The following is a 19549-nucleotide window of genomic DNA, read 5'->3' on the forward strand; positions in this document are numbered from 1 at the left end:
TTTGTTAAAATTCCTTCCAAAATTTAACAGAATGTCATGTCAGTATCAATCATGGTTTGACACGTGTCCATATAATTAATTAAAACTAATAATTTTTTTTTAAGTTAAAAAAAAAAAAAAAAAATTGCCAGAAAGTCCTTGGCCACCACAAATGGCCAAAGGGGGTAGCTACGGCCACCCCCAAATTATTTATTTATTTATTTTTAAAAATTTTTAAATATAATTTTTTAATATTTTAATTTTTAAAAAATTATTATTTTTAATTAATTAATTATGTGGTCACGTATCAAATTGTGATGGGTACTAACGTAGCGTTTCGTCAAATTTTGTATGAAATTTTGACGTAGAGACCATCTCTATCTTTAAGCAAACTAGAGGGACATCCTGTGATAAAAAGTAAATCGTACAGATCAAAAAAATAAAGAAATTAAACCATATGGATGAGTAAGCAATTTTTTATTTATTTTTTATTTTTTTATAATTAAAATATTAAAAAAAAAAAAATACTGGGTGTGCATGAACTGTTCAAGCACATCAGCGTTGTATGAATCATTACTTTATTAAAAAAAAATATATATATGAATCATTACTCCATAAAATAAGGTGCTCAAGGGAAATCACCAACCCAATTTGCAGCCTTAATTGACCTTTAAACGCCAATTGATGGATATTATAAAAATAAGGTGCTCCAACGGAAATATCCCCATTTGCAGCCTTAATTGACCTTTAACCGCCATATAATAGTCACTACCCGGTGGGGTTTAATCCATAAGCTCGGTCTCAGCCCTGCGCGGTTATTGGGATTGGGGGGGTTCCTTCAGACTTCCTTTCAGGTAAAGCTTTTTATCTTCTCTAACTTTGTATTCTTCTTCTTTTCTCTGAATTTGCAATGTCTAATAGCACATGCTGCTTCATGTGCATCATCCTGTAATTGGGTTCCAATGGTCTGGAAATTTCCATCAGTTAAGAATGAGAAGTGGATATAACTGATGATTCTTGAATGAGCTTTACTAATATAGCGATGATCAATCACTTCAAGTGAAAAAGAACAGTGTCATCTGGTCTAATCACATTTTGAACGACAACTATTTCCCAATTCCTTAAGATTGCAATGAGAAACATTGGTTTTGTGTCGTGGCATCTCGACCAAATAGTTAGGTTAGATTTATGACATATTGGCAAAGAATAAGGTGTACCCTACAGTTTTTGATTGTGGTATTTGTTTAATTACCAGTTATTTCAAAAGCTTAAATTTATAGGAAAATGTAAATTTAATCACTAAACTATTACTTTAACACCCCCTTTACGTGTGGGCTTAAACTCCCTTTTAATAGGTGAGACTTAACACGTGGAATATTTAATTAAATGAGGGGTGAATTGACAGAGTCAAGGTTCTATCGTAGGACCTTTTTGACTCTGATACCATGTTAAATTATCAGTTATCTCAAAAACTTATACTTATAGGAAGAAGTAAATTTAATCACTTAACCATTACTTTAAGAGTATTTAAGATTTTTGGTTTGATATGTGATGTGACATAGATCGCTTGTTTAGTCTTGTTTCTTATCAAGGTACTTGGATCCATATAAGTATGTGTGGGGTCCGGGTCAAATAGGTGTTTGGAGAGGTAGAGCTGTATCAGCACTCTTGCTAGTGGTGCTGTGAATGTTTCCATTGTCATGACAAAGTTCATGGTGGTAAAGGAAGCAATAAGGTTGAGAGAAAATCCATGTTTTAGTGGCATCTAGTGATGGGACCTCAGTCCACAAACAAGACTCCTATGTTGAGTCCTAGGTTATATGAAAAAATGTGACTTCTTTTTATGAGCTGTCACACAAAATTAGACATGAGAAATGTTACACGAATTTTCACTTTTACACTCCCAAGTACTTACTCCTTAATGTTGCCACATCAGCTTTACACTACAACGTGTGTGGCATCCCACATCGCCTGGGTATGGAGATGGAGATGTACTTAAATGTATACTTACACCCTTAATGACAATAACGTGTTTTAAAGCCGTATGGTCAAGATCATATCAAAACTGCTCAGTTAAGCGTGCTTCTGCAAAAGTAGCACTAGGATGGGTGACCTCCTGTGAAGTCTGGTATGAGGGAGTCAAAAGCGGACAATATTGTGTGTCATTGGGGTGGGTGTTACAACGTGTTTTAATCTCATCTGCTTATTCTTTTTTTGCAACTACCACATTAGGGAGTAAGCACTTGGGAGCGGAAAAGTAGGAGTTTGTGTAGTATTTCTCAATTAGGTACATGATAAAGACAACAACAACCGACATAATGGAGATTGAACTCTAACTAGTTACTAGGATTCACATTCACCATAACCCTTTTGTTCATGAGTGGATTGAGATAGTTGTCAGTGTTCTATATCAAAGGTGGGCCTTAATATGAAATTTAAATTTAGGAAATTTGGATTCTTTTCTTTTATGCTGTCTTTGTCTCGCTTTTGAAATAGCTGGTTGGGTGAGGGATTGGAGAAAACACATATGGACATACATTTTCCAGCTCAAATATACCATGTACCTTCATCTTGTTTTACCAAGCCCTATGTTGAAAAGTCCATCTTCACATGTTGGCCCTCAAAGAAAACGACAGCCCTTTTAAATTAAAGTGATGGCAAAACTTTAGACTTTCAGTTGGGGAAATCCAAATTTACATCATACCATCACTTATGATGATTGATTCTTAATTGTTACCAATGGCCTCGTTTTATTGACTCTGGCTTCCATGTTAGGTGAAACCCAGGCCTAACTTTGACTGGGTATAGAGATTCCCATTCAAACACCAATGATTGTAGCTTAATACGACTCCTAATCAAACAGACGTACACGCTTTTATATATCTCTTTTCAACTTTTAAAGTTTATGTAACGTGGTCTTTCATAGTATTTAGGGTCCAATGATTGTAGCTTAATACGACTCTTAATCAAACAGACGTACACGCTTTTATATATCTCTTTTCAACTTTTAAAGTTTATGTAACGTGGTCTTTTATAGTATTTAGGGTTCAAATTGTTGAGTATATATATGTGTGAGTGTAAAATGATAGAATTTCACATTGAATAAGAAATGTGAGTGGTTAATATAATATTATCGGGCCAAAACCCATAGGTAGGGAAGAATTTAGGGGGACCGGTAGTGGCCCTGGTCCCCCCCCAAATTACAAGAAAAAAAAAAATTTAAGACAAAAAAAATAATTTAAGGTAAAAAAAATATAATTTAAGATATTTTTTGCCAATTGATCCCTCTCTAAAAAAATTTTGGCCCTTGGTCCCCCCAAACTCAAAGCTGGCTCTGTTCCTGCCTATAGGTTTAAGCTTTTGAGTTATGCGATATCTTAACATGCTATTAAGTTTTTAATTGGAAAAACCACCCCACATGAACTTTGAAAGAAATTTTTTTTTTTTTTTTTTTTTAAAAAGGTGAGGTGATGAATAAAATTACTCATTTATTTCAAGTCATAACAAAGCTAATTATAAGGTAAAGCTACCCGAAGAAGGAAAGAAGGTTGGTGGGGTTTTCTTTCATTCCCTCGTTGCATTGCCAATTAGGCACGTTTTCAGTTTTCATGTGTCTTGGGTCTTCAATAAAAATCAAACCATCATTCACAGAAACTAGAAGAAGATGAGGATGAATGATGGCATAATGGTAAATTACATTTTACCCCCACCCATAACCATCACATATTTATAATCCTTCTTCCAAACTTTAAATTTTGGCAATCGAACTCCTAATTCAAAGTCTCCTTAAGAAACAAATGTTAAATTGGTCGGGAAAATGCTTCACTTGCATGGCACGTGCACATGACTTGCGTAAAATAACCAAATGAATAATATTAAAAATTATATTTTTATTTTACAATTATTTTAACTTACACTAACTAGATAAGTCTTTTTTTTTTTTTCTTTTTTTAAGTAAAAATTTGAAGGTAAATTGTAACCATTACGCCAGTATTTTGAAGTGGTTTATAACACTTCGCTTGGTAAAAAAAATTCCTGGGACCATTTATTTTATTATTGTTGGAAATTTCTTCGTCAGTTGATGGATATTATAAAATAAGGTCCTCAAGGGAAGTGACCAACCCCATTTGCAGCCTTAATTGACCTTTAAGCGCTATTTAATAGTTACTACCCGGCGGGGGTTTAATCCATAAGCTCGGTCTCAGCCCTGCACGGTTATTGGGATTGAGGGGTTCCTTCAGACTTCCTTTCAGGTAAGCCTTTATCTTCTCTAACTTTGTGTTCTTCTTTTCTCTGAATTTGCAATGTCTAATAGCACATGCTGCTTCATGTGCATCATCCTGTAATTGGGTTCCAATGGTCTGGAAATTTCCATCAGTTAAGAATGAGAAGTGGGAATAACTGATGATTCTTGAATGAGCTTTACTAATATAGCGATGATCAATCACTTCAAGTGAAAAAGAACAGTGTCATCTGGTCTAATCACATTTTGAATGACAACTATTTCCCAATTCCTAAGGATTGCAATGAGAAACATTGATTTTGGGTTGTGGCATCTCGACCAAATTGTTAGGTTAGATTTATGACAAATTGGTAAAGAATAAGGTGCACCCTACTGTTTTTGAGGGTAGTATTTAAGGTTTTTGGTAGTTTACTCTTGTTTCTTATCGAGTACTTGGATCCATATAAATATGTGTGGGGTCCGGGTCAAATAGGTGTTTGGAGAGGTAGAGCTGTATCAGCACTCTTGCTAGTGGTGCTGTGAATGTTTCCGTTGGCATGGCAAAGTTCATGGTGGTAAAGGAAGCAATAAGGTTGAGAGAAAATCCATGTTTTAGTGGCATCTAATGATGGGACCTCAGTCCACAAACAAGACTCCTATGTTGAGTCCTAGGTTATATGAAAAAAATGTGACTTCTTTTTATGAGCTGTCACACAAAATTAGATACGAGAAATGCTACACGAACTTTCACTTTTACACTTTCAAGTGCTTACTCTTTAATATTGCCAGCTTTCCACTGCAATGTGTTTTAATCTCATTTGCTTATTCTTTTTCTGCAACTACCACATTCTGGAGTAAACACTTGGGAGCATAAAAGTGGGAGTTTGTGTAGTATTTCTCAATTAGGTACATGATAAAGACAACAATAACCGACATAATGGAGATTGAACTCTAACTAGTTACTAGGATTCACAATCACCGGCCATAACCCTTTTGTTCATGAGTGGATTGAGATATTTGTCAGTGTTCTATATCAAAGGTGGGCCTTAATATGAAATTTAAATTTTGTTATTATTAGGAAATTTGGATTCTTTTCTTTTATGCTATCTTCGCTCTTGAAATAGCTGGTGGGGCGAGGGATTGGAGAAACCATATATGGACATACATTTTCCAGCTCAAATATACCATGTACCTTCATCTTGTTTTACCAAGCCCTATGTTGAAAAGTCCATCTTCACATGTTGGCCCTGAAAGAAAACGACAGCCCTTTTAAATTAAAGTGATGGCAAAACTTTAGACTTTCAGTTGGGGAAATCCAAATTTACATCATACCATCACTTATGATGATTGATTCTTAATTGTTACCAATGGCCTCATTTTATTTACTCTGGCTTCCATGTTAGGTGAAATGCAATTCCACCAATAAAACTGTAGATCAAACAACACTTCCTCAATCATAAGAATGGGGATGGAGGATAATATTGTAGGTTCCAGATCCTCGGCGTGTGCATGTTTAACTTAAGAATATAAAGAAAGATACTGAAGTCTCCAGAAATTTTGAACTACTTAGTACAAACTGTCTAATCTTTTTCCTCTTTCTTTTTTCTCCTAATTTTCTCATATTGTACTATGTCAAACTTTGGAGCCTAATGCAGTCACAAGTCTTCCCATATCTGCTTATTGAACCATTCTTGACTCTCTGGAGTCTGGACCATCAATTGCATATTGAGAAGCTATGATTATTATTATTTTGTCACAAGGTATTAGAAACAATTTCATCTGAAGTTTTGCAACCACAGAATATTTCTGAATATAAACTAATTCCATTTACAACAAATGGCCGACCTGCATTTCTAACTAACAGATATTAAACATTCATCTTTTTGTAGCACCTCTGAAGAACTAGAATCTTGTGGAATGGATTCTGAGACAGTAGTGCATAATGGGGGGTGCCACTGCAAGAATGTAAGATGGCAGGTCCGCGCTCCCACTAGCGTTGTAGCCTGGGATTGCAACTGTTCTAACTGCTTCATGAGGGCTAACACCCACTTTATAGTCCCTGCTGAAAGGTTTGAGCTTCTGGGAGATTCCAAACAGTTTCTTACAACCTATACCTTTGGTACTCATACAGCAAAGCACACATTTTGTAAAGTTTGTGGCATTACTTCATTTTTTTTTCCGCGTTTAAACCCAGATGGAGTTGCAGTGACGTTTAGGTGTGTAGATCCTGGAACACTAACCCATGTTGAGATTAAGCATTTTGATGGGAGAAATTGGGAGAGCTCAGACAATCAGACAGGCATAGCCTCACTCTCAAATGTGCAAAATCAGTCAACTGAAGGGCCAAAGTGATATCCACCAATATGTACTCAAATCAGTTTAATTATGAGAACAAGCTGCCAATGGAAACAATGAGCATGCTTTGGAAGTGGACACCATTTTAAATTTCAGAATGTTAAAAGGGATGGTTAGGGGTTTGTTGGAATCTATTTCATGAACTTCTTCTGAACTTATGGAATCTGTTACTTGCAATGGAGTTAACCTTATATATATATATATATAACATGCCATGCCATGCCCTGAAAAAGAGTAAAACATCTTTTGCAGTTTCATCTATGCCTTATCAGCTTCTCCCATGGCATTGCCATACCAAATTACATAGGCATGTGGTGGTATGGAGCATAAAGTTTCAAATTTGATGAAACTTCTCATATTTTCATTATATTTGTATTTTCTTTTTTGGGGTCAAATTTGAATTCACCTTTCTATGTTCATACAAAAGTACTTGATAAGATATTGGTCATTTATAAACTTTCAGGAGATAAGAGGGTGTATATAAATATATCAATTAAGATTTACCAAAATTAAGTTGAGGGAAAGTGAGTGGTCACAAAGGGGTCCTAGAGCCATAATGGATATATGCACCCTACAAAACTAAAGCCAGGCCTAACTTAGACTGGGCATATAGATTCCAACTCAAACACTAACCATTGTAGCTTAATACCAGTACTCCTAATCAAACAGATGTACACGTCTAAGTAATGTTATACATCACCTTTCAACTTTTAAAGTTTATATAGTGTGGTTTTTCATAGTATTTAGGGTATGGATTGTTGAGTACATATGTGTGAGTGTAAAATGATGGAATCTTACATTGAATAAGAAGTGCGAGTGGTTAATATAATATTGTCGGGCCAAAACCCATAGACTTAAGCTTTTGGGTTGTGTGATATCTTAATATGCTATTAAGTTTTTAGTTGAAAAAACCATGCCACATAAGATTTGAAAGAATAAGAAAAAAGGTGAGGTGATGAATAAAATTACTCGTTTCCCTTCTATCCTAACTGAGCTAATTAAAAGGTAAAGCTACCCTAAGAGGGAAAGAAGGTGGGGTTTTCTTTCATTCTCTTGTTGGATTGCCAATTAGGCATGTTTTCACGTGTCTTGGGTCTTCAATAAAAATCAAACCATCGTCCTATAGAAATTAGAGGAAGATGAGGATGAATGACAATATAATGGTAAATTATATTTTACCCCCCACCCATAACCATCACCTATTTACAATCCTTCTTTCAAACTTTAAATTTTGGCAATCGAACTCCTAATTCAAAGTCTCCGTAAGAAACAAATGTAAAATTAGTCGGGAAAATGCTTCACTTGCGTGGCACGTGCACATGGGTAATGCTAAACATTTCGCTTGGGAAAAAACCTGAGACCTTTTATTTTAGGGTTAAATACTTTATTCACCCCTTTGATTTAACTTCTTTATTTTTTGACTCTTAGGGTTTACTTTTTATCATAGTAGGTCCCTTTGGCTTGCTTAAAGACGAAGATGGTCCATTTGTTAAAATTCCTTCCAAAATTTAACAGAATGTCATGTCAGTATCAATCATGGTTTGACACGTGTCCATATAATTAATTAAAACTAATAATTTTTTTTTAAGTTAAAAAAAAAAAAAAAAAATTGCCAGAAAGTCCTTGGCCACCACAAATGGCCAAAGGGGGTAGCTACGGCCACCCCCAAATTATTTATTTATTTATTTTTAAAAATTTTTAAATATAATTTTTTAATATTTTAATTTTTAAAAAATTATTATTTTTAATTAATTAATTATGTGGTCACGTATCAAATTGTGATGGGTACTAACGTAGCGTTTCGTCAAATTTTGTATGAAATTTTGACGTAGAGACCATCTCTATCTTTAAGCAAACTAGAGGGACATCCTGTGATAAAAAGTAAATCGTACAGATCAAAAAAATAAAGAAATTAAACCATATGGATGAGTAAGCAATTTTTTATTTATTTTTTATTTTTTTATAATTAAAATATTAAAAAAAAAAAAATACTGGGTGTGCATGAACTGTTCAAGCACATCAGCGTTGTATGAATCATTACTTTATTAAAAAAAAATATATATATGAATCATTACTCCATAAAATAAGGTGCTCAAGGGAAATCACCAACCCAATTTGCAGCCTTAATTGACCTTTAAACGCCAATTGATGGATATTATAAAAATAAGGTGCTCCAACGGAAATATCCCCATTTGCAGCCTTAATTGACCTTTAACCGCCATATAATAGTCACTACCCGGTGGGGTTTAATCCATAAGCTCGGTCTCAGCCCTGCGCGGTTATTGGGATTGGGGGGGTTCCTTCAGACTTCCTTTCAGGTAAAGCTTTTTATCTTCTCTAACTTTGTATTCTTCTTCTTTTCTCTGAATTTGCAATGTCTAATAGCACATGCTGCTTCATGTGCATCATCCTGTAATTGGGTTCCAATGGTCTGGAAATTTCCATCAGTTAAGAATGAGAAGTGGATATAACTGATGATTCTTGAATGAGCTTTACTAATATAGCGATGATCAATCACTTCAAGTGAAAAAGAACAGTGTCATCTGGTCTAATCACATTTTGAATGACAACTATTTCCCAATTCCTAAAGATTGCAATGAGAAACATTGATTTTGTGTCGTGGCATCTCGACCAAATTGCTAGGTTAGATTTATGACATATTGGCAAAGAATAAGGTGTACCCTACAGTTTTTGATTGTTGTATTTGTTAAATTACTTGTTATCTTAAAAGCTTAAACATATAGGAAATGGTAAATTTAATCACTAAACCATTACTTTAACACTCTCCCTCACGTGTGGGCTCAAACTCTTTTTTAATAGGTGAGGCCTAACACGTGAAATATTTAATTAAATGAGGGTTGAATTGACAGAGTCAAGGTTCTATCGTAGGACCTTTTTGGCTCTGATACCATGTAAAAGTATCAGTTATCCCAAAAGCTTTTACTTATAGGAAGAGGTAAATTTAATCACTTAACCATTACTTTAACAGTATTTAAAGTTTTTGGTTTGATATGTGACGTGACATAGGTCGCTTGTTTAGTCTTGTTTCTTATCAAGTACTTGGATCCATATAAGCATGTGTGGGGTCCAAGTCAAATAGGTGTTTGGAGAGGTAGAGCTGTATCAGCACTCTTGCTAGTGGTGCTGTGAATGTTTCCATTGTCATGACAAAGTTCATGGTGGTAAAGGAAGCAATAAGGTTGAGAGAAAATCCATGTTTTAGTGGCATCTAGTGATGGGACCTCAGTCCACAAACAAGACTCCTATGTTGAGTCCTAGGTTATATGAAAAAATGTGACTTCTTTTTATGAGCTGTCACACAAAATTAGACACAAGAAATGTTACACGAACTTTCACTTTTATACTCCCAAGTGCTTACTCCATAATGTTGCTACATCAGCTTTACACTACAACGTGTGGGGCATCCCACATCGCCTGGGTATGGAGATGGAGATGTACTTAAATGTATACTTACACCGTTGATGACAATAACGCGTTTTAAAGCCGTATGGTCAAGATCCTATCAGAACTCCTCAGTTAAGCGTGCTTTTGTGAGAGTAGTACTAGGATGGGTAACCTCCTGGGAAGTCTGGTCCGAGGGAGTTAAAAGCGGATAATATTGTGTGTCATTAGGGTAGGGTGTTACAACGTGTTTTAATCTCATCTGCTTATTCTTTTTTTTGCAACTACCACATTAGGGAGTAAGCACTTGGGTGCTTAAAAGTGGGAGTTTGTGTAGTATTTCTCAATTAGGTACATGATAAAGACAACAACAACCGACATAATGGAGATTGAACTCTGACTAGTTACTAGGATTCACATTCACCATAACCCTTTTGTTCATGAGTGGATTGAGATATTTGTCAGTGTTCTATATCAAAGGTGGGCCTTAATATGAAAATTAAATTTAGGAAATTTGGATTCTTTTCTTTTATGCTATCTTTGTCTCGCTTTTGAAATAGCTGGTGGGGCGAGGGATTGGAGAAAACATATATGGACATACATTTTCCAGCTCAAATATACCATGTACCTTCATCTTGTTTTACCAAGCCCTCAAATGTTGAAAAGTCCATCTTCACATGTTGGCCCTCAAAGAAAACGACAGCCCTTTTAAATTAAAGTGATGGCAAAACTTTAGACTTTCAGTTGGGGAAATCCAAATTTACATTATACCATCACTTATGATGATTGATTCTTAATTGTTACCAATGGCCTCGTTTTATTGACTCTGGCTTCCATGTTAGGTGAAATGCAATTCCACCAATAAACTGCAGATCAAACAACACTTCTCAATCATAAGAATGGGGATGGAGGATAATATTGTAGGTTCTAGATCCTCGGCGCGTGCATGTTTAACTTCAGAATATAAAGAAAGATACTGAAGTCTCTAGAAATTTTGAACTACTTAATATAAACTGTCTAATCTTTTTCCTCTTCTTTTTGCTCCTAATTTTCTCATATTGTACTATGTCAAACTTTGGAGCCTAATGCAGTCACAAGTCTTCCCATATCTGCTTATTGAACCATTCTTGACTCTCTGGAGTCTGGACCATCAAATGCATATTGAGAAGCTATGATTATTATTATTTTGTCACAAGGTATCAGAAACAATTTCATCTGAAGTTCTGCAACCACAGAATATTTCTGAATATAAACTAATTCCATTTACAACAAATGGCCGACCTGCATTTCTAACTAACAGATATTAAACATTCATCTTTTTGTAGCACCTCTGAAGAACTAGAATCTTGTGGAATGGATTCTGAGACAGTAGTACATAATGGGGGGTGCCACTGCAGGAATGTAAGATGGCGGGTCCGCGCTTCCACTAGCGTTGTAGCCTGGGATTGCAACTGTTCTGATTGCTTCATGAGGGCTAACACCCACTTTATAGTTCCTGCTGAAAGGTTTGAGCTTCTGGGAGATTCCAAACAGTTTCTTACAACCTACACCTTTGGCACTCATACAGCAAAGCACACATTTTGTAAAGTTTGTGGCATTACTTCATTTTATTTTCCGCGTTCAAACCCAGATGGAGTCGCAGTGACGTTTAGGTGTGTAGATCCTGGAACACTAACCCATGTTGAGATTAAGCATTTTGATGGGATAAATTGGGAGAGCTCACACAATCAGACAGGCATAGCCTCACTCTCAAATGTGCAAAATCATCCAACTGAAGGGCCAAAGTGATATCCACCAATATGTACTCAAAATCAGTTTAATTCTGAGAACAAGCTGCCAATGGAAACAATGAGCATGCTTTGGAAGTGGACACCATTTTAAATTTCAGAATGTTAAAAGGGATGGTTGGGGTTTTGGGGTTTTGGAATCCAGTTCATAAACTTCTTCTGAACTCATGGAATCTGTTACTTGCACTGGAATTTTGTGTGATTTCTTACTTTTAATATACACTGAATGTTGGTCTTTCATCTTATATTTTGTTACTCGTATCTAAATAAAAGAGAAAAATGGTAATGGTAAAGGAGAAACATGCTTCTTTGTGGAATATTATTGTAGATATAAAATCTATTCTGAAACTAAAACATGATTCAAGGCTCCCTGAAGTTTTATCTGGCATAGAAGTAGAATTTTCCCTCATGACAGGGAAAGATCAGACGTGGTACTTGCAGAAAATAAAAAGTTCCCTTTTCAACAGAAGGTTATAATGTATTATTTGGCATAATCCTAATTGCAGAAAATCTGTTTGTGTAACTTCGTTGCTTGTCCATGTAGCTGTTTCTATATGTTTTGTTGTATGCAGTCTACGCTGTTAGTTTACTTGTGCTGTTTCTGCGTGTATCCTTCCTTTCGTTTATCAAAATCATCTAAAACTGTACATTTTGCCTCGGCAATTTTATCTTGAATCTTGAACGTTAAAACTTAAAACCAATTTGTTATGTGTTCCACTTCCACAAGAAAGATGAAACTCATGACAGGGAACACAGCTGGATTAAGAGTAGGACAGTAACGTAGAACTACTGACATAATGACAAAGCATAAAGGGAAACACTTGTTCAAATTCGCCAGCCCGCAAGCTCATTTGTTTTGTATTTTTCTGTCAAGTTCAAGCCGAGCTCAAACCCCGGAAAAGAAATATCAAGCCAAGCTTGAGCAGAGGGGCTCAAGCTCATATAATTATTTGCTGAGCAGAGCTCGAACAGGCCAAGCTCGGCTCCCCGTTCCACTGAATTACAGCCCTAAGCCTGAGCAACTTGCATTTGCATGCAAGTAAAAGGTTTTGTTGTGCTTTGTCTGGATTAGCAATATTATTCCTCACCAAAGTAAAGCACTTTAGTTCCGTGGTAATCATTTTTGATTGTCTGCAGGCGCATGTTTGAGACTTTGAGTGCGATGCAGGTGTAACAGCTTAAGAAATGACCCACCATACCTTCACATGTACCCTAAAGATGATGTATATTCCAAAACCAGCCTAACCTACCTTGCATGTGACAATATAAAAAAGGTTCTCAACTCTGTCGTAACTCGGGTAATTTTTTTGTCAGACCCCATTTACATGCTGAGTAAAAGGAATTTGAAAGGAAATCAGTAAATCGAATTTGAAAGGAAATCATTAGCCCCATTCCAAAATGGGGATCTCCTGAAATTTTCAGCCTCAAAGAATTTGGGCAAAGAATGAGAAAGGAAGGGTCGAAGCACGAGTGCCTCAAGCAGCCTGGGGTGTGAAAATTTCAGAGCTAAGATTATTCCCTATCTAAAGACAAATTCTGTAGTTGACCCATGCAAGATTATAAAAAAAAAAAAAGAAAAAAAAAAAAAAGAAGCATTAGCAGCTGTTGTTGGCTAATCTGGTTAATAACGGAAAATTAGGGTCAAACAGAGGGTATAGTCTTTCTAAGAGACTGCTGGGTGTAGAAGATGAAAACATCGTGAAGGAAACTTGCGCAATACTCATAATTTAAGTAGTTGAACCAATGCAACAGAATCAGCATTGGAGAATCCCAAATTTTACACCCAAACAGTTTTACAGGAAAAATGGTTTTACATTGCAGGAACATATTACAGTGAAATAGAACAGCGCCAAAAACTTTTATTGGAAGTACTTCCAATGTTCCAGAAGCTTGGGCCAAATAGGGCCTCTCACGGCCCAGGCAATGATAACAGAAGGGGAAGAAAAACGAAAAAAAAATAATAAAGAAGTGAATCTGCACCTTTATTAGAATAGTAAGAATCTACTGCTCACTTCTTCAACAGCAAGGCACTGCATTGAGCCATAATTTTTGATGCCCTGGTAATAGAGTCAGTCATATAGAAATTTTCAATGGTAGACCCGAACGCAGTCAAGCTCATCTTGTGACTGAAGTCGGGCTTCAGTGAGGCTGAAAAGGTTGCTGGCTCTCTCTCATCCATGTGCACGAGGTTTGGCGCCACCGTCTTGATCCGGGAGCGAATCGCCCCAAGTGAATCATAGGGTAACCTCACCCCTGCCACTTCAGACAGAGCTCGAATAATCTTCCAATCATCCCTGGCATCACCAACTGTTGGAACTGCAGGCAACGTTTGCTGAACGCACCCTTCCGTATTTTCATACGTCCCTTCCTTCTCACTGAATGCTGCTGCGGGGAGAATGACATTGGCACGATACACACCACGGTCCCCGTGATGCCCTTGATATACGACAAAGGCATCAACTGGAACCTTTTCCATGTTCACATCATCAGCGCCCATAAGATACACAAATTTGGCGGATTCTATGCTTTTTCCAGATTCAGGCACAAGTCCAAGGTCAAGTGCTGCAGCTTGGGCAGCATTAAGAAGCAATACGTTGAAACCATTCCAATCTGGTCGGACGACTTTGGCATATTTTGAAATTGTCTCAACAGCAGAGAAAATTGCATCCTTGTCCTTCCTCTCGAAAAGTCCTGCACCGACAATGATGGCAGGATTTTTGGCATTCAGAAGGGCTGAGCAAAAGGGGTGACGACCTTCAGCAATTTCAATGAGTGTTTGAGGGCCTATGCCAAGATGCTGGTGATCATAGTTGAAATCAGCTGCAGGGCCTATGTAACCGACCTTAGCTTGGGTTGCACGGACCGTCTTTTGGATTCGGGCATTTACCATGGCAGCTTCCACCCTTGGCTGGCAATTTTGTTATGAAAACATTAGATAACAAATTTAAAATACAAATAGTACCAACGACTGCAACAAAAACTCACTACACACCTACCCATCCACAATCCCTACATGCCAAACAATGATAGAGGTTACATCTTACTTAAATATTGAAGTAATTAGAAATTAGAGTTTTGCAACGGGGATTTTCAAAACATGGACTAGAGAGTAGGAGGGAAAAAAAGGTGTTGGGGGGGGGGGGCTGCTGGGGTTGGATGGTGGACAGATGTAATTGAAGAATAAAGAACATAGTTCGAGCCTCACATGAATGGTGAACAAATTGGAACTGACACTTTGCACAATGTAGTTGGATGGATACAAAACGAAGTTTAGTAAATGGAGAATTGCTTGGAATATGTGCATCCCACTAGTAGAATTAAAGAGGCCAGAAACATTTACCTGGGTACCAACCAAAAGGAAGACATCTGCTTTCTCAAGACCAGCAATGCCACTATTCATTAGATATCCTGATCGCAGATCAGCATCAGTGTTCACACCATTTCCTTCACACCACACATTATTTGACCCCATCTTATTTAAGAAATCTTTTAGTGCCATCATGGATTCTGCATCAGACAGCTGACCAGCAATTCCAACAATTTCCTCTGGTTTAGTTTGATGTGCTACCTCGGCAACCACAGCAAGAGCATCACGCCAGCTAACAGCCTTAAAACGCCCATCAGCACCACGAATCATAGGGTCATTTAGCCTCTGTCTCTTCAAACCATCATAAAAAAAACGAGTCTTGTCTGATATCCATTCTTCATTTATGTCCTGCAATTAGAAAGCGCAGCTGGTTGAATAGGTAAAGTAACACATTGAAAGATGGTAAAAGACATTAATATCCAACCAGAAGTTCAAAATTTTACAAAATGTTTCAACTCCCACACCTATAGCTCTAATATTGTTCTAAAAGCACAGGAATACCAACTTCTCTTCACTATTTAAATTCTATGCAAGAGATAATCAATGATCAACAACATTCTAAATATATTATTCATGTTTAAATCAAATCTAGTTGTCTAGTTCTCTTATTTCATAAATGAGAAATAGCCTTATATATGTTAAGAAAAGCTAAGATCTTAGGCTGCATAACAAAGTTTGCAGAATAAAAGGGGACAAAACACAATGGAGTAACACTAAAACAGAAATATGGCTGTACAATCTAGGTTAGAATTTACCTCATTTAACCGTGGAAGGATGCGCAAGACCTCTGGACCTCTGCTATCAATTCGTATGTTTGATCCAACTGCATCAGTAACATCAATTGTCTCTGTTCCCTTCAACTCCCAATTTCGGGCTTTAAATGCAAAAGGTTTTGAAGTAAGAGCTCCCACAGGACAGATATCTATCACATTTCCAGAAAGTTCACTTGTCATAAGTTTTTCAACATAGGTCCCAATTTCCTCTCCACTGCCACGACCCAACATGCCTAGATCCTGAACCCCAGCAACCTCTGTTGCAAACCTGACACACCTGTTGGAGCAAAAAATTGTTTACATCAAAAGCTTGTTAAAGATCATGGATCTACAACTAAAATGCATACACGTTTTTTTCTAAAACAAAATTTAAACGCATTTCTTTTCTGTTTTATGCTGGATTCAAAAATATTATACTTTGAAAGCAATCAAATCGTACTGCCATCTAGAGGACTCACAAATTAGATAGATCAAAATGGAGCTTTATAAATCAAATTAGAAGACTCACAGTTCACCATCTATGATGTTAAATTGATATGTATTTCTCTAGGACTCTTTCAATACATTAAAGCATGAGAACCAAAGGTAATTCCTGTAAAATAAAATGCACCTCAGGAAAGAAACAAACAGGAACCAAAAAGATTTCTACCAGGACACCCAAGGAAGATGCTCTAAGCAGGCCAAATAACTGAATACCAGCTATGTCAAAGACTAACAAAAGGCCCAAACTAGCTATCACTTTTTTTTAAGAATAGGGCAGCATGATCTTGCCACAGATAAGTTAAAAAAATTGGAAAACTGGGAGTGAAATTAATTAAATTTCCGTAAAATTACCAGTGCAATATACTGTAAAAAATTCTCTAAGTCCACATTAAGGCCTAATGGCCATTCAAAGGGAAAACTAAGCACACATGACAGAAGGACTAAATAGGAGTAGACAAGAGAAACACTTCAATGGGAGTAGAAAAAAGTACAAGAAAATCATTAAAACTAATCACAAAGGGAGCTAAAAACGCAGCTGTCCAAGTAAAAAGAGAATAAAAGGACTTGAGCTCCTCCAATGTCCTCTTCAAATCTAGTGTCTTCTGTAAGAAATTCTATAGCTACAAACATTCCTCACAAAGGCAAAAAAGAAGACAAAATAAGGCTTTGAAATATTATCTTGAAAGTAATTCAAAAGGACATGTACTCTTCTTCGTCCCAGTCTAACACACTCCAATCCCAGTGGTACCTTGGGAATCCAACTCATATTAATATTATTGCTCCAAGAATAAAAGTATCTAGATACATTTCCCTAAACACCCCTCCCCAAAAAAAAAAAAAAAAAAATTGGATTGGTAAACAATGACACACCCAATATAAGTTGAACCATACCTCACTTATTATCCTGGGGATGGAAGTGCCATATGGCCAAACCCTTTGTATTCAGGAATCAAAAGAAAGTTTTATATTCGGAAACAATCAGATCAATACTAAAAAAATGAGAATAAACCCCTGATTCTGACCTTGTACACTGAATGCACCGAGTCATCACAGTCTTCACTAGAGGACCAAGATTCTTATCCACCACAGATCTCTTCATTTCAGTGAACCGGCCGCGATCAGATCCAAATGCCATAGACTGATCCTGGAGATCACATTCTCCACCCTGATCACAGATTGGACAATCCAACGGATGGTTCATCAGCAAAAATTCCATCACTCCTTCTCTAGCCTTCTTTGCCACGGGTGTATCGGTCTTAATTTTCATCCCTAAAAACCAAACTCTCAGATGAATCAGCAAATCATCCAAAGAAAATGAGTTATTCAGCACTTACCACAAAACCACAATTATACCATTAACTAGTTTAAAGCCATTCAGATTCAAATGACATTATTACAAATCACAATTCATGAATTAAAGTCAAGATGATAATGGAAATGAAAATTTGATTCCTACTAATACTATATAGATTACAGGATGAGCATGGCAAACAGAGGTAAAAAGAATTTACAAAACACAAAAATGGAGATCGTCAACATAACCCAATTAAGGCCTAATACCGGTAATCAGGGAAAAAAATGAATTTTTATTTTTTTTTATAAGTAAGGGGAAAAAAAGGAATATTAGAAGACAAAAAAGTAAAAATGCTACCTTATTACAGACTACAAATATCTAAAACGAAATGACTATGTTCTATCATAAAACCGAACACAGTGAAAGCGAAAATATACCATTACAAATGCGACCTTATTGATTTAATTATGGCAGCTTATAAGGACAGAAAACAAAATGAACCATACAGTGTAATCCTCACGCAGCACAATAATGTATACAAAAGGAAATCAAAACGAAATGAATCACACAATGCAAATTACAAAACTACTTTTCGAAAAAAGAATAATTAAATCAATAACTCATTCATCAGACCCAAATGAAGCACCGAAAGCAAAGAAATTGAAGAGGGGAAGGCGAACCAACCGGGAAGAGCCGGCATGGCGCAGGAGGCGACGGGCTTGGGGGACTTCTCGACCTCGACGAGGCACATACGGCAGTTGCCGGCGATGGAGAGGCGGCTGTGGTAGCAGAAGCGAGGGATGTCGACGCCGGCCACCTCGCAGGCCTGAAGCACCGTCATGCCCTTGGGGATCTTCACTGGGTACCCGTCCACGAACACTTCGATCGCGTCGTCCGGGTTCTTGAAGTGGACTCGGGCCCCGGCCACCGGGGCCCTTGGCGGCGGGGTCGGCTCAGGCTCGGGCTGGGCCTGGGCCGCCGAGGACTCCGGGGTGGAGACTATGGGTCGGATATGGAAGTGGGAGAGGAGATTCCGGGGGAGCTTCGAGGCAGTAGGTCTCATGACCCTTGAAGCTAGCATGCCCAACCCCATTTCTTTCTACTGAGATCTCCCTCTCTCTGTGTTTCTGTCTCTCTCTCTCTCTCTCTCTCTATCTGAGGTCTATGTCTATGACACTGTGTTTGAGCCTTGAGCTGGACCTGCAGCTGCTAATATGGATGGTTCAACAAATGCCAGGCGTGGAACCAGCGCTTCTTCGCAAAGGAATGAAAATTATTTTGATCGGGTGTTTCTAATCTGGGCTTTGGTATTGTGGGCCTCGTCAAACTTGCGAATTATAAAGCCCATTGACGCCCACGTGTGTTTTTTTTCTTTTTTTCTTATCAACTGAACCTAACAAAGGCAAAAGAGTTGGTGTTGGTGTTGGTGTCGGTGTCGGTGTCGGTGTCGATGAACTAGGTGGTGCTCTATAAAGGTTCAAAGTGACGAGGTTATAGGAGTAAAACGCGGTATCAGTCGTTGATGCATCCCTACGCCCAAATTCTTGCAACAGCTACTAGTGCTGCTTTGTTGTTTCCTTTGCTAATCTTTTCTGTCGCTTCTGGTTGAACAAGTTTGTGTTTTGCTAGGGGTCTAATAGTAGAGGTATTTTATAATTAAAATACCTAAAAATAATATGTTCTCTTTTAAGATAATATTAGAATTAAGGATTAGAATTTAAATATTAGAGATAAATATTATCATTAGAGTGGTTTATTCTACTTAGTCTTTTATTTTCACTACACATTGTAATTATCTATTTACAAACATCAAACTCATTAATAATGACAAGAGATAATTAATCCCAAACCTTGTATTTGAAAAAGAATTTTAAGTTTTCTTAAAAT

At 37.0% G+C, this 19549-nt stretch overlaps 1 protein-coding gene across 1 annotated transcript; it reads right to left on the reverse strand.

The window, feature by feature from the left end:
* Positions 1-13444: 13444 nt before the first annotated feature.
* LOC132181003 (NADH dehydrogenase [ubiquinone] iron-sulfur protein 1, mitochondrial) lies at positions 13445-18916 on the reverse strand. Its single transcript, XM_059594040.1, has 5 exons — positions 18347-18916; positions 17391-17637; positions 15868-16162; positions 15086-15460; positions 13445-14653 (listed from the first exon to the last, which is right to left on the reverse strand). The coding sequence occupies exons 1-5, from the start codon at positions 18753-18755 to the stop codon at positions 13754-13756; spliced, it is 2226 nt and encodes a 741-aa protein (XP_059450023.1). The 5' UTR covers positions 18756-18916; the 3' UTR covers positions 13445-13753.
* Positions 18917-19549: the final 633 nt, after the last annotated feature.

Source organism: Corylus avellana, chromosome ca5, assembly GCF_901000735.1.
Source record: "Corylus avellana chromosome ca5, CavTom2PMs-1.0".
In the NCBI taxonomy this organism is placed as follows: Eukaryota; Viridiplantae; Streptophyta; class Magnoliopsida; order Fagales; family Betulaceae; genus Corylus; species Corylus avellana.

Bases quoted from the DNA above. Each gene is read 5' to 3' on its own strand.
- LOC132181003 (XM_059594040.1), bottom strand. From the start codon at position 18,755: ATGGGGTTGGGCATGCTAGCTTCAAGGGTCATGAGACCTACTGCCTCG. The intron at 15,461-15,867 runs GTAAATTCTAAC...TTCTAATTGCAG, and splicing joins TCCTTCCACGGTTAAATGAG to GACATAAATGAAGAATGGAT. The intron at 14,654-15,085 runs GTAAATGTTTCT...CAAAATTGCCAG, and splicing joins TCCTTTTGGTTGGTACCCAG to CCAAGGGTGGAAGCTGCCAT.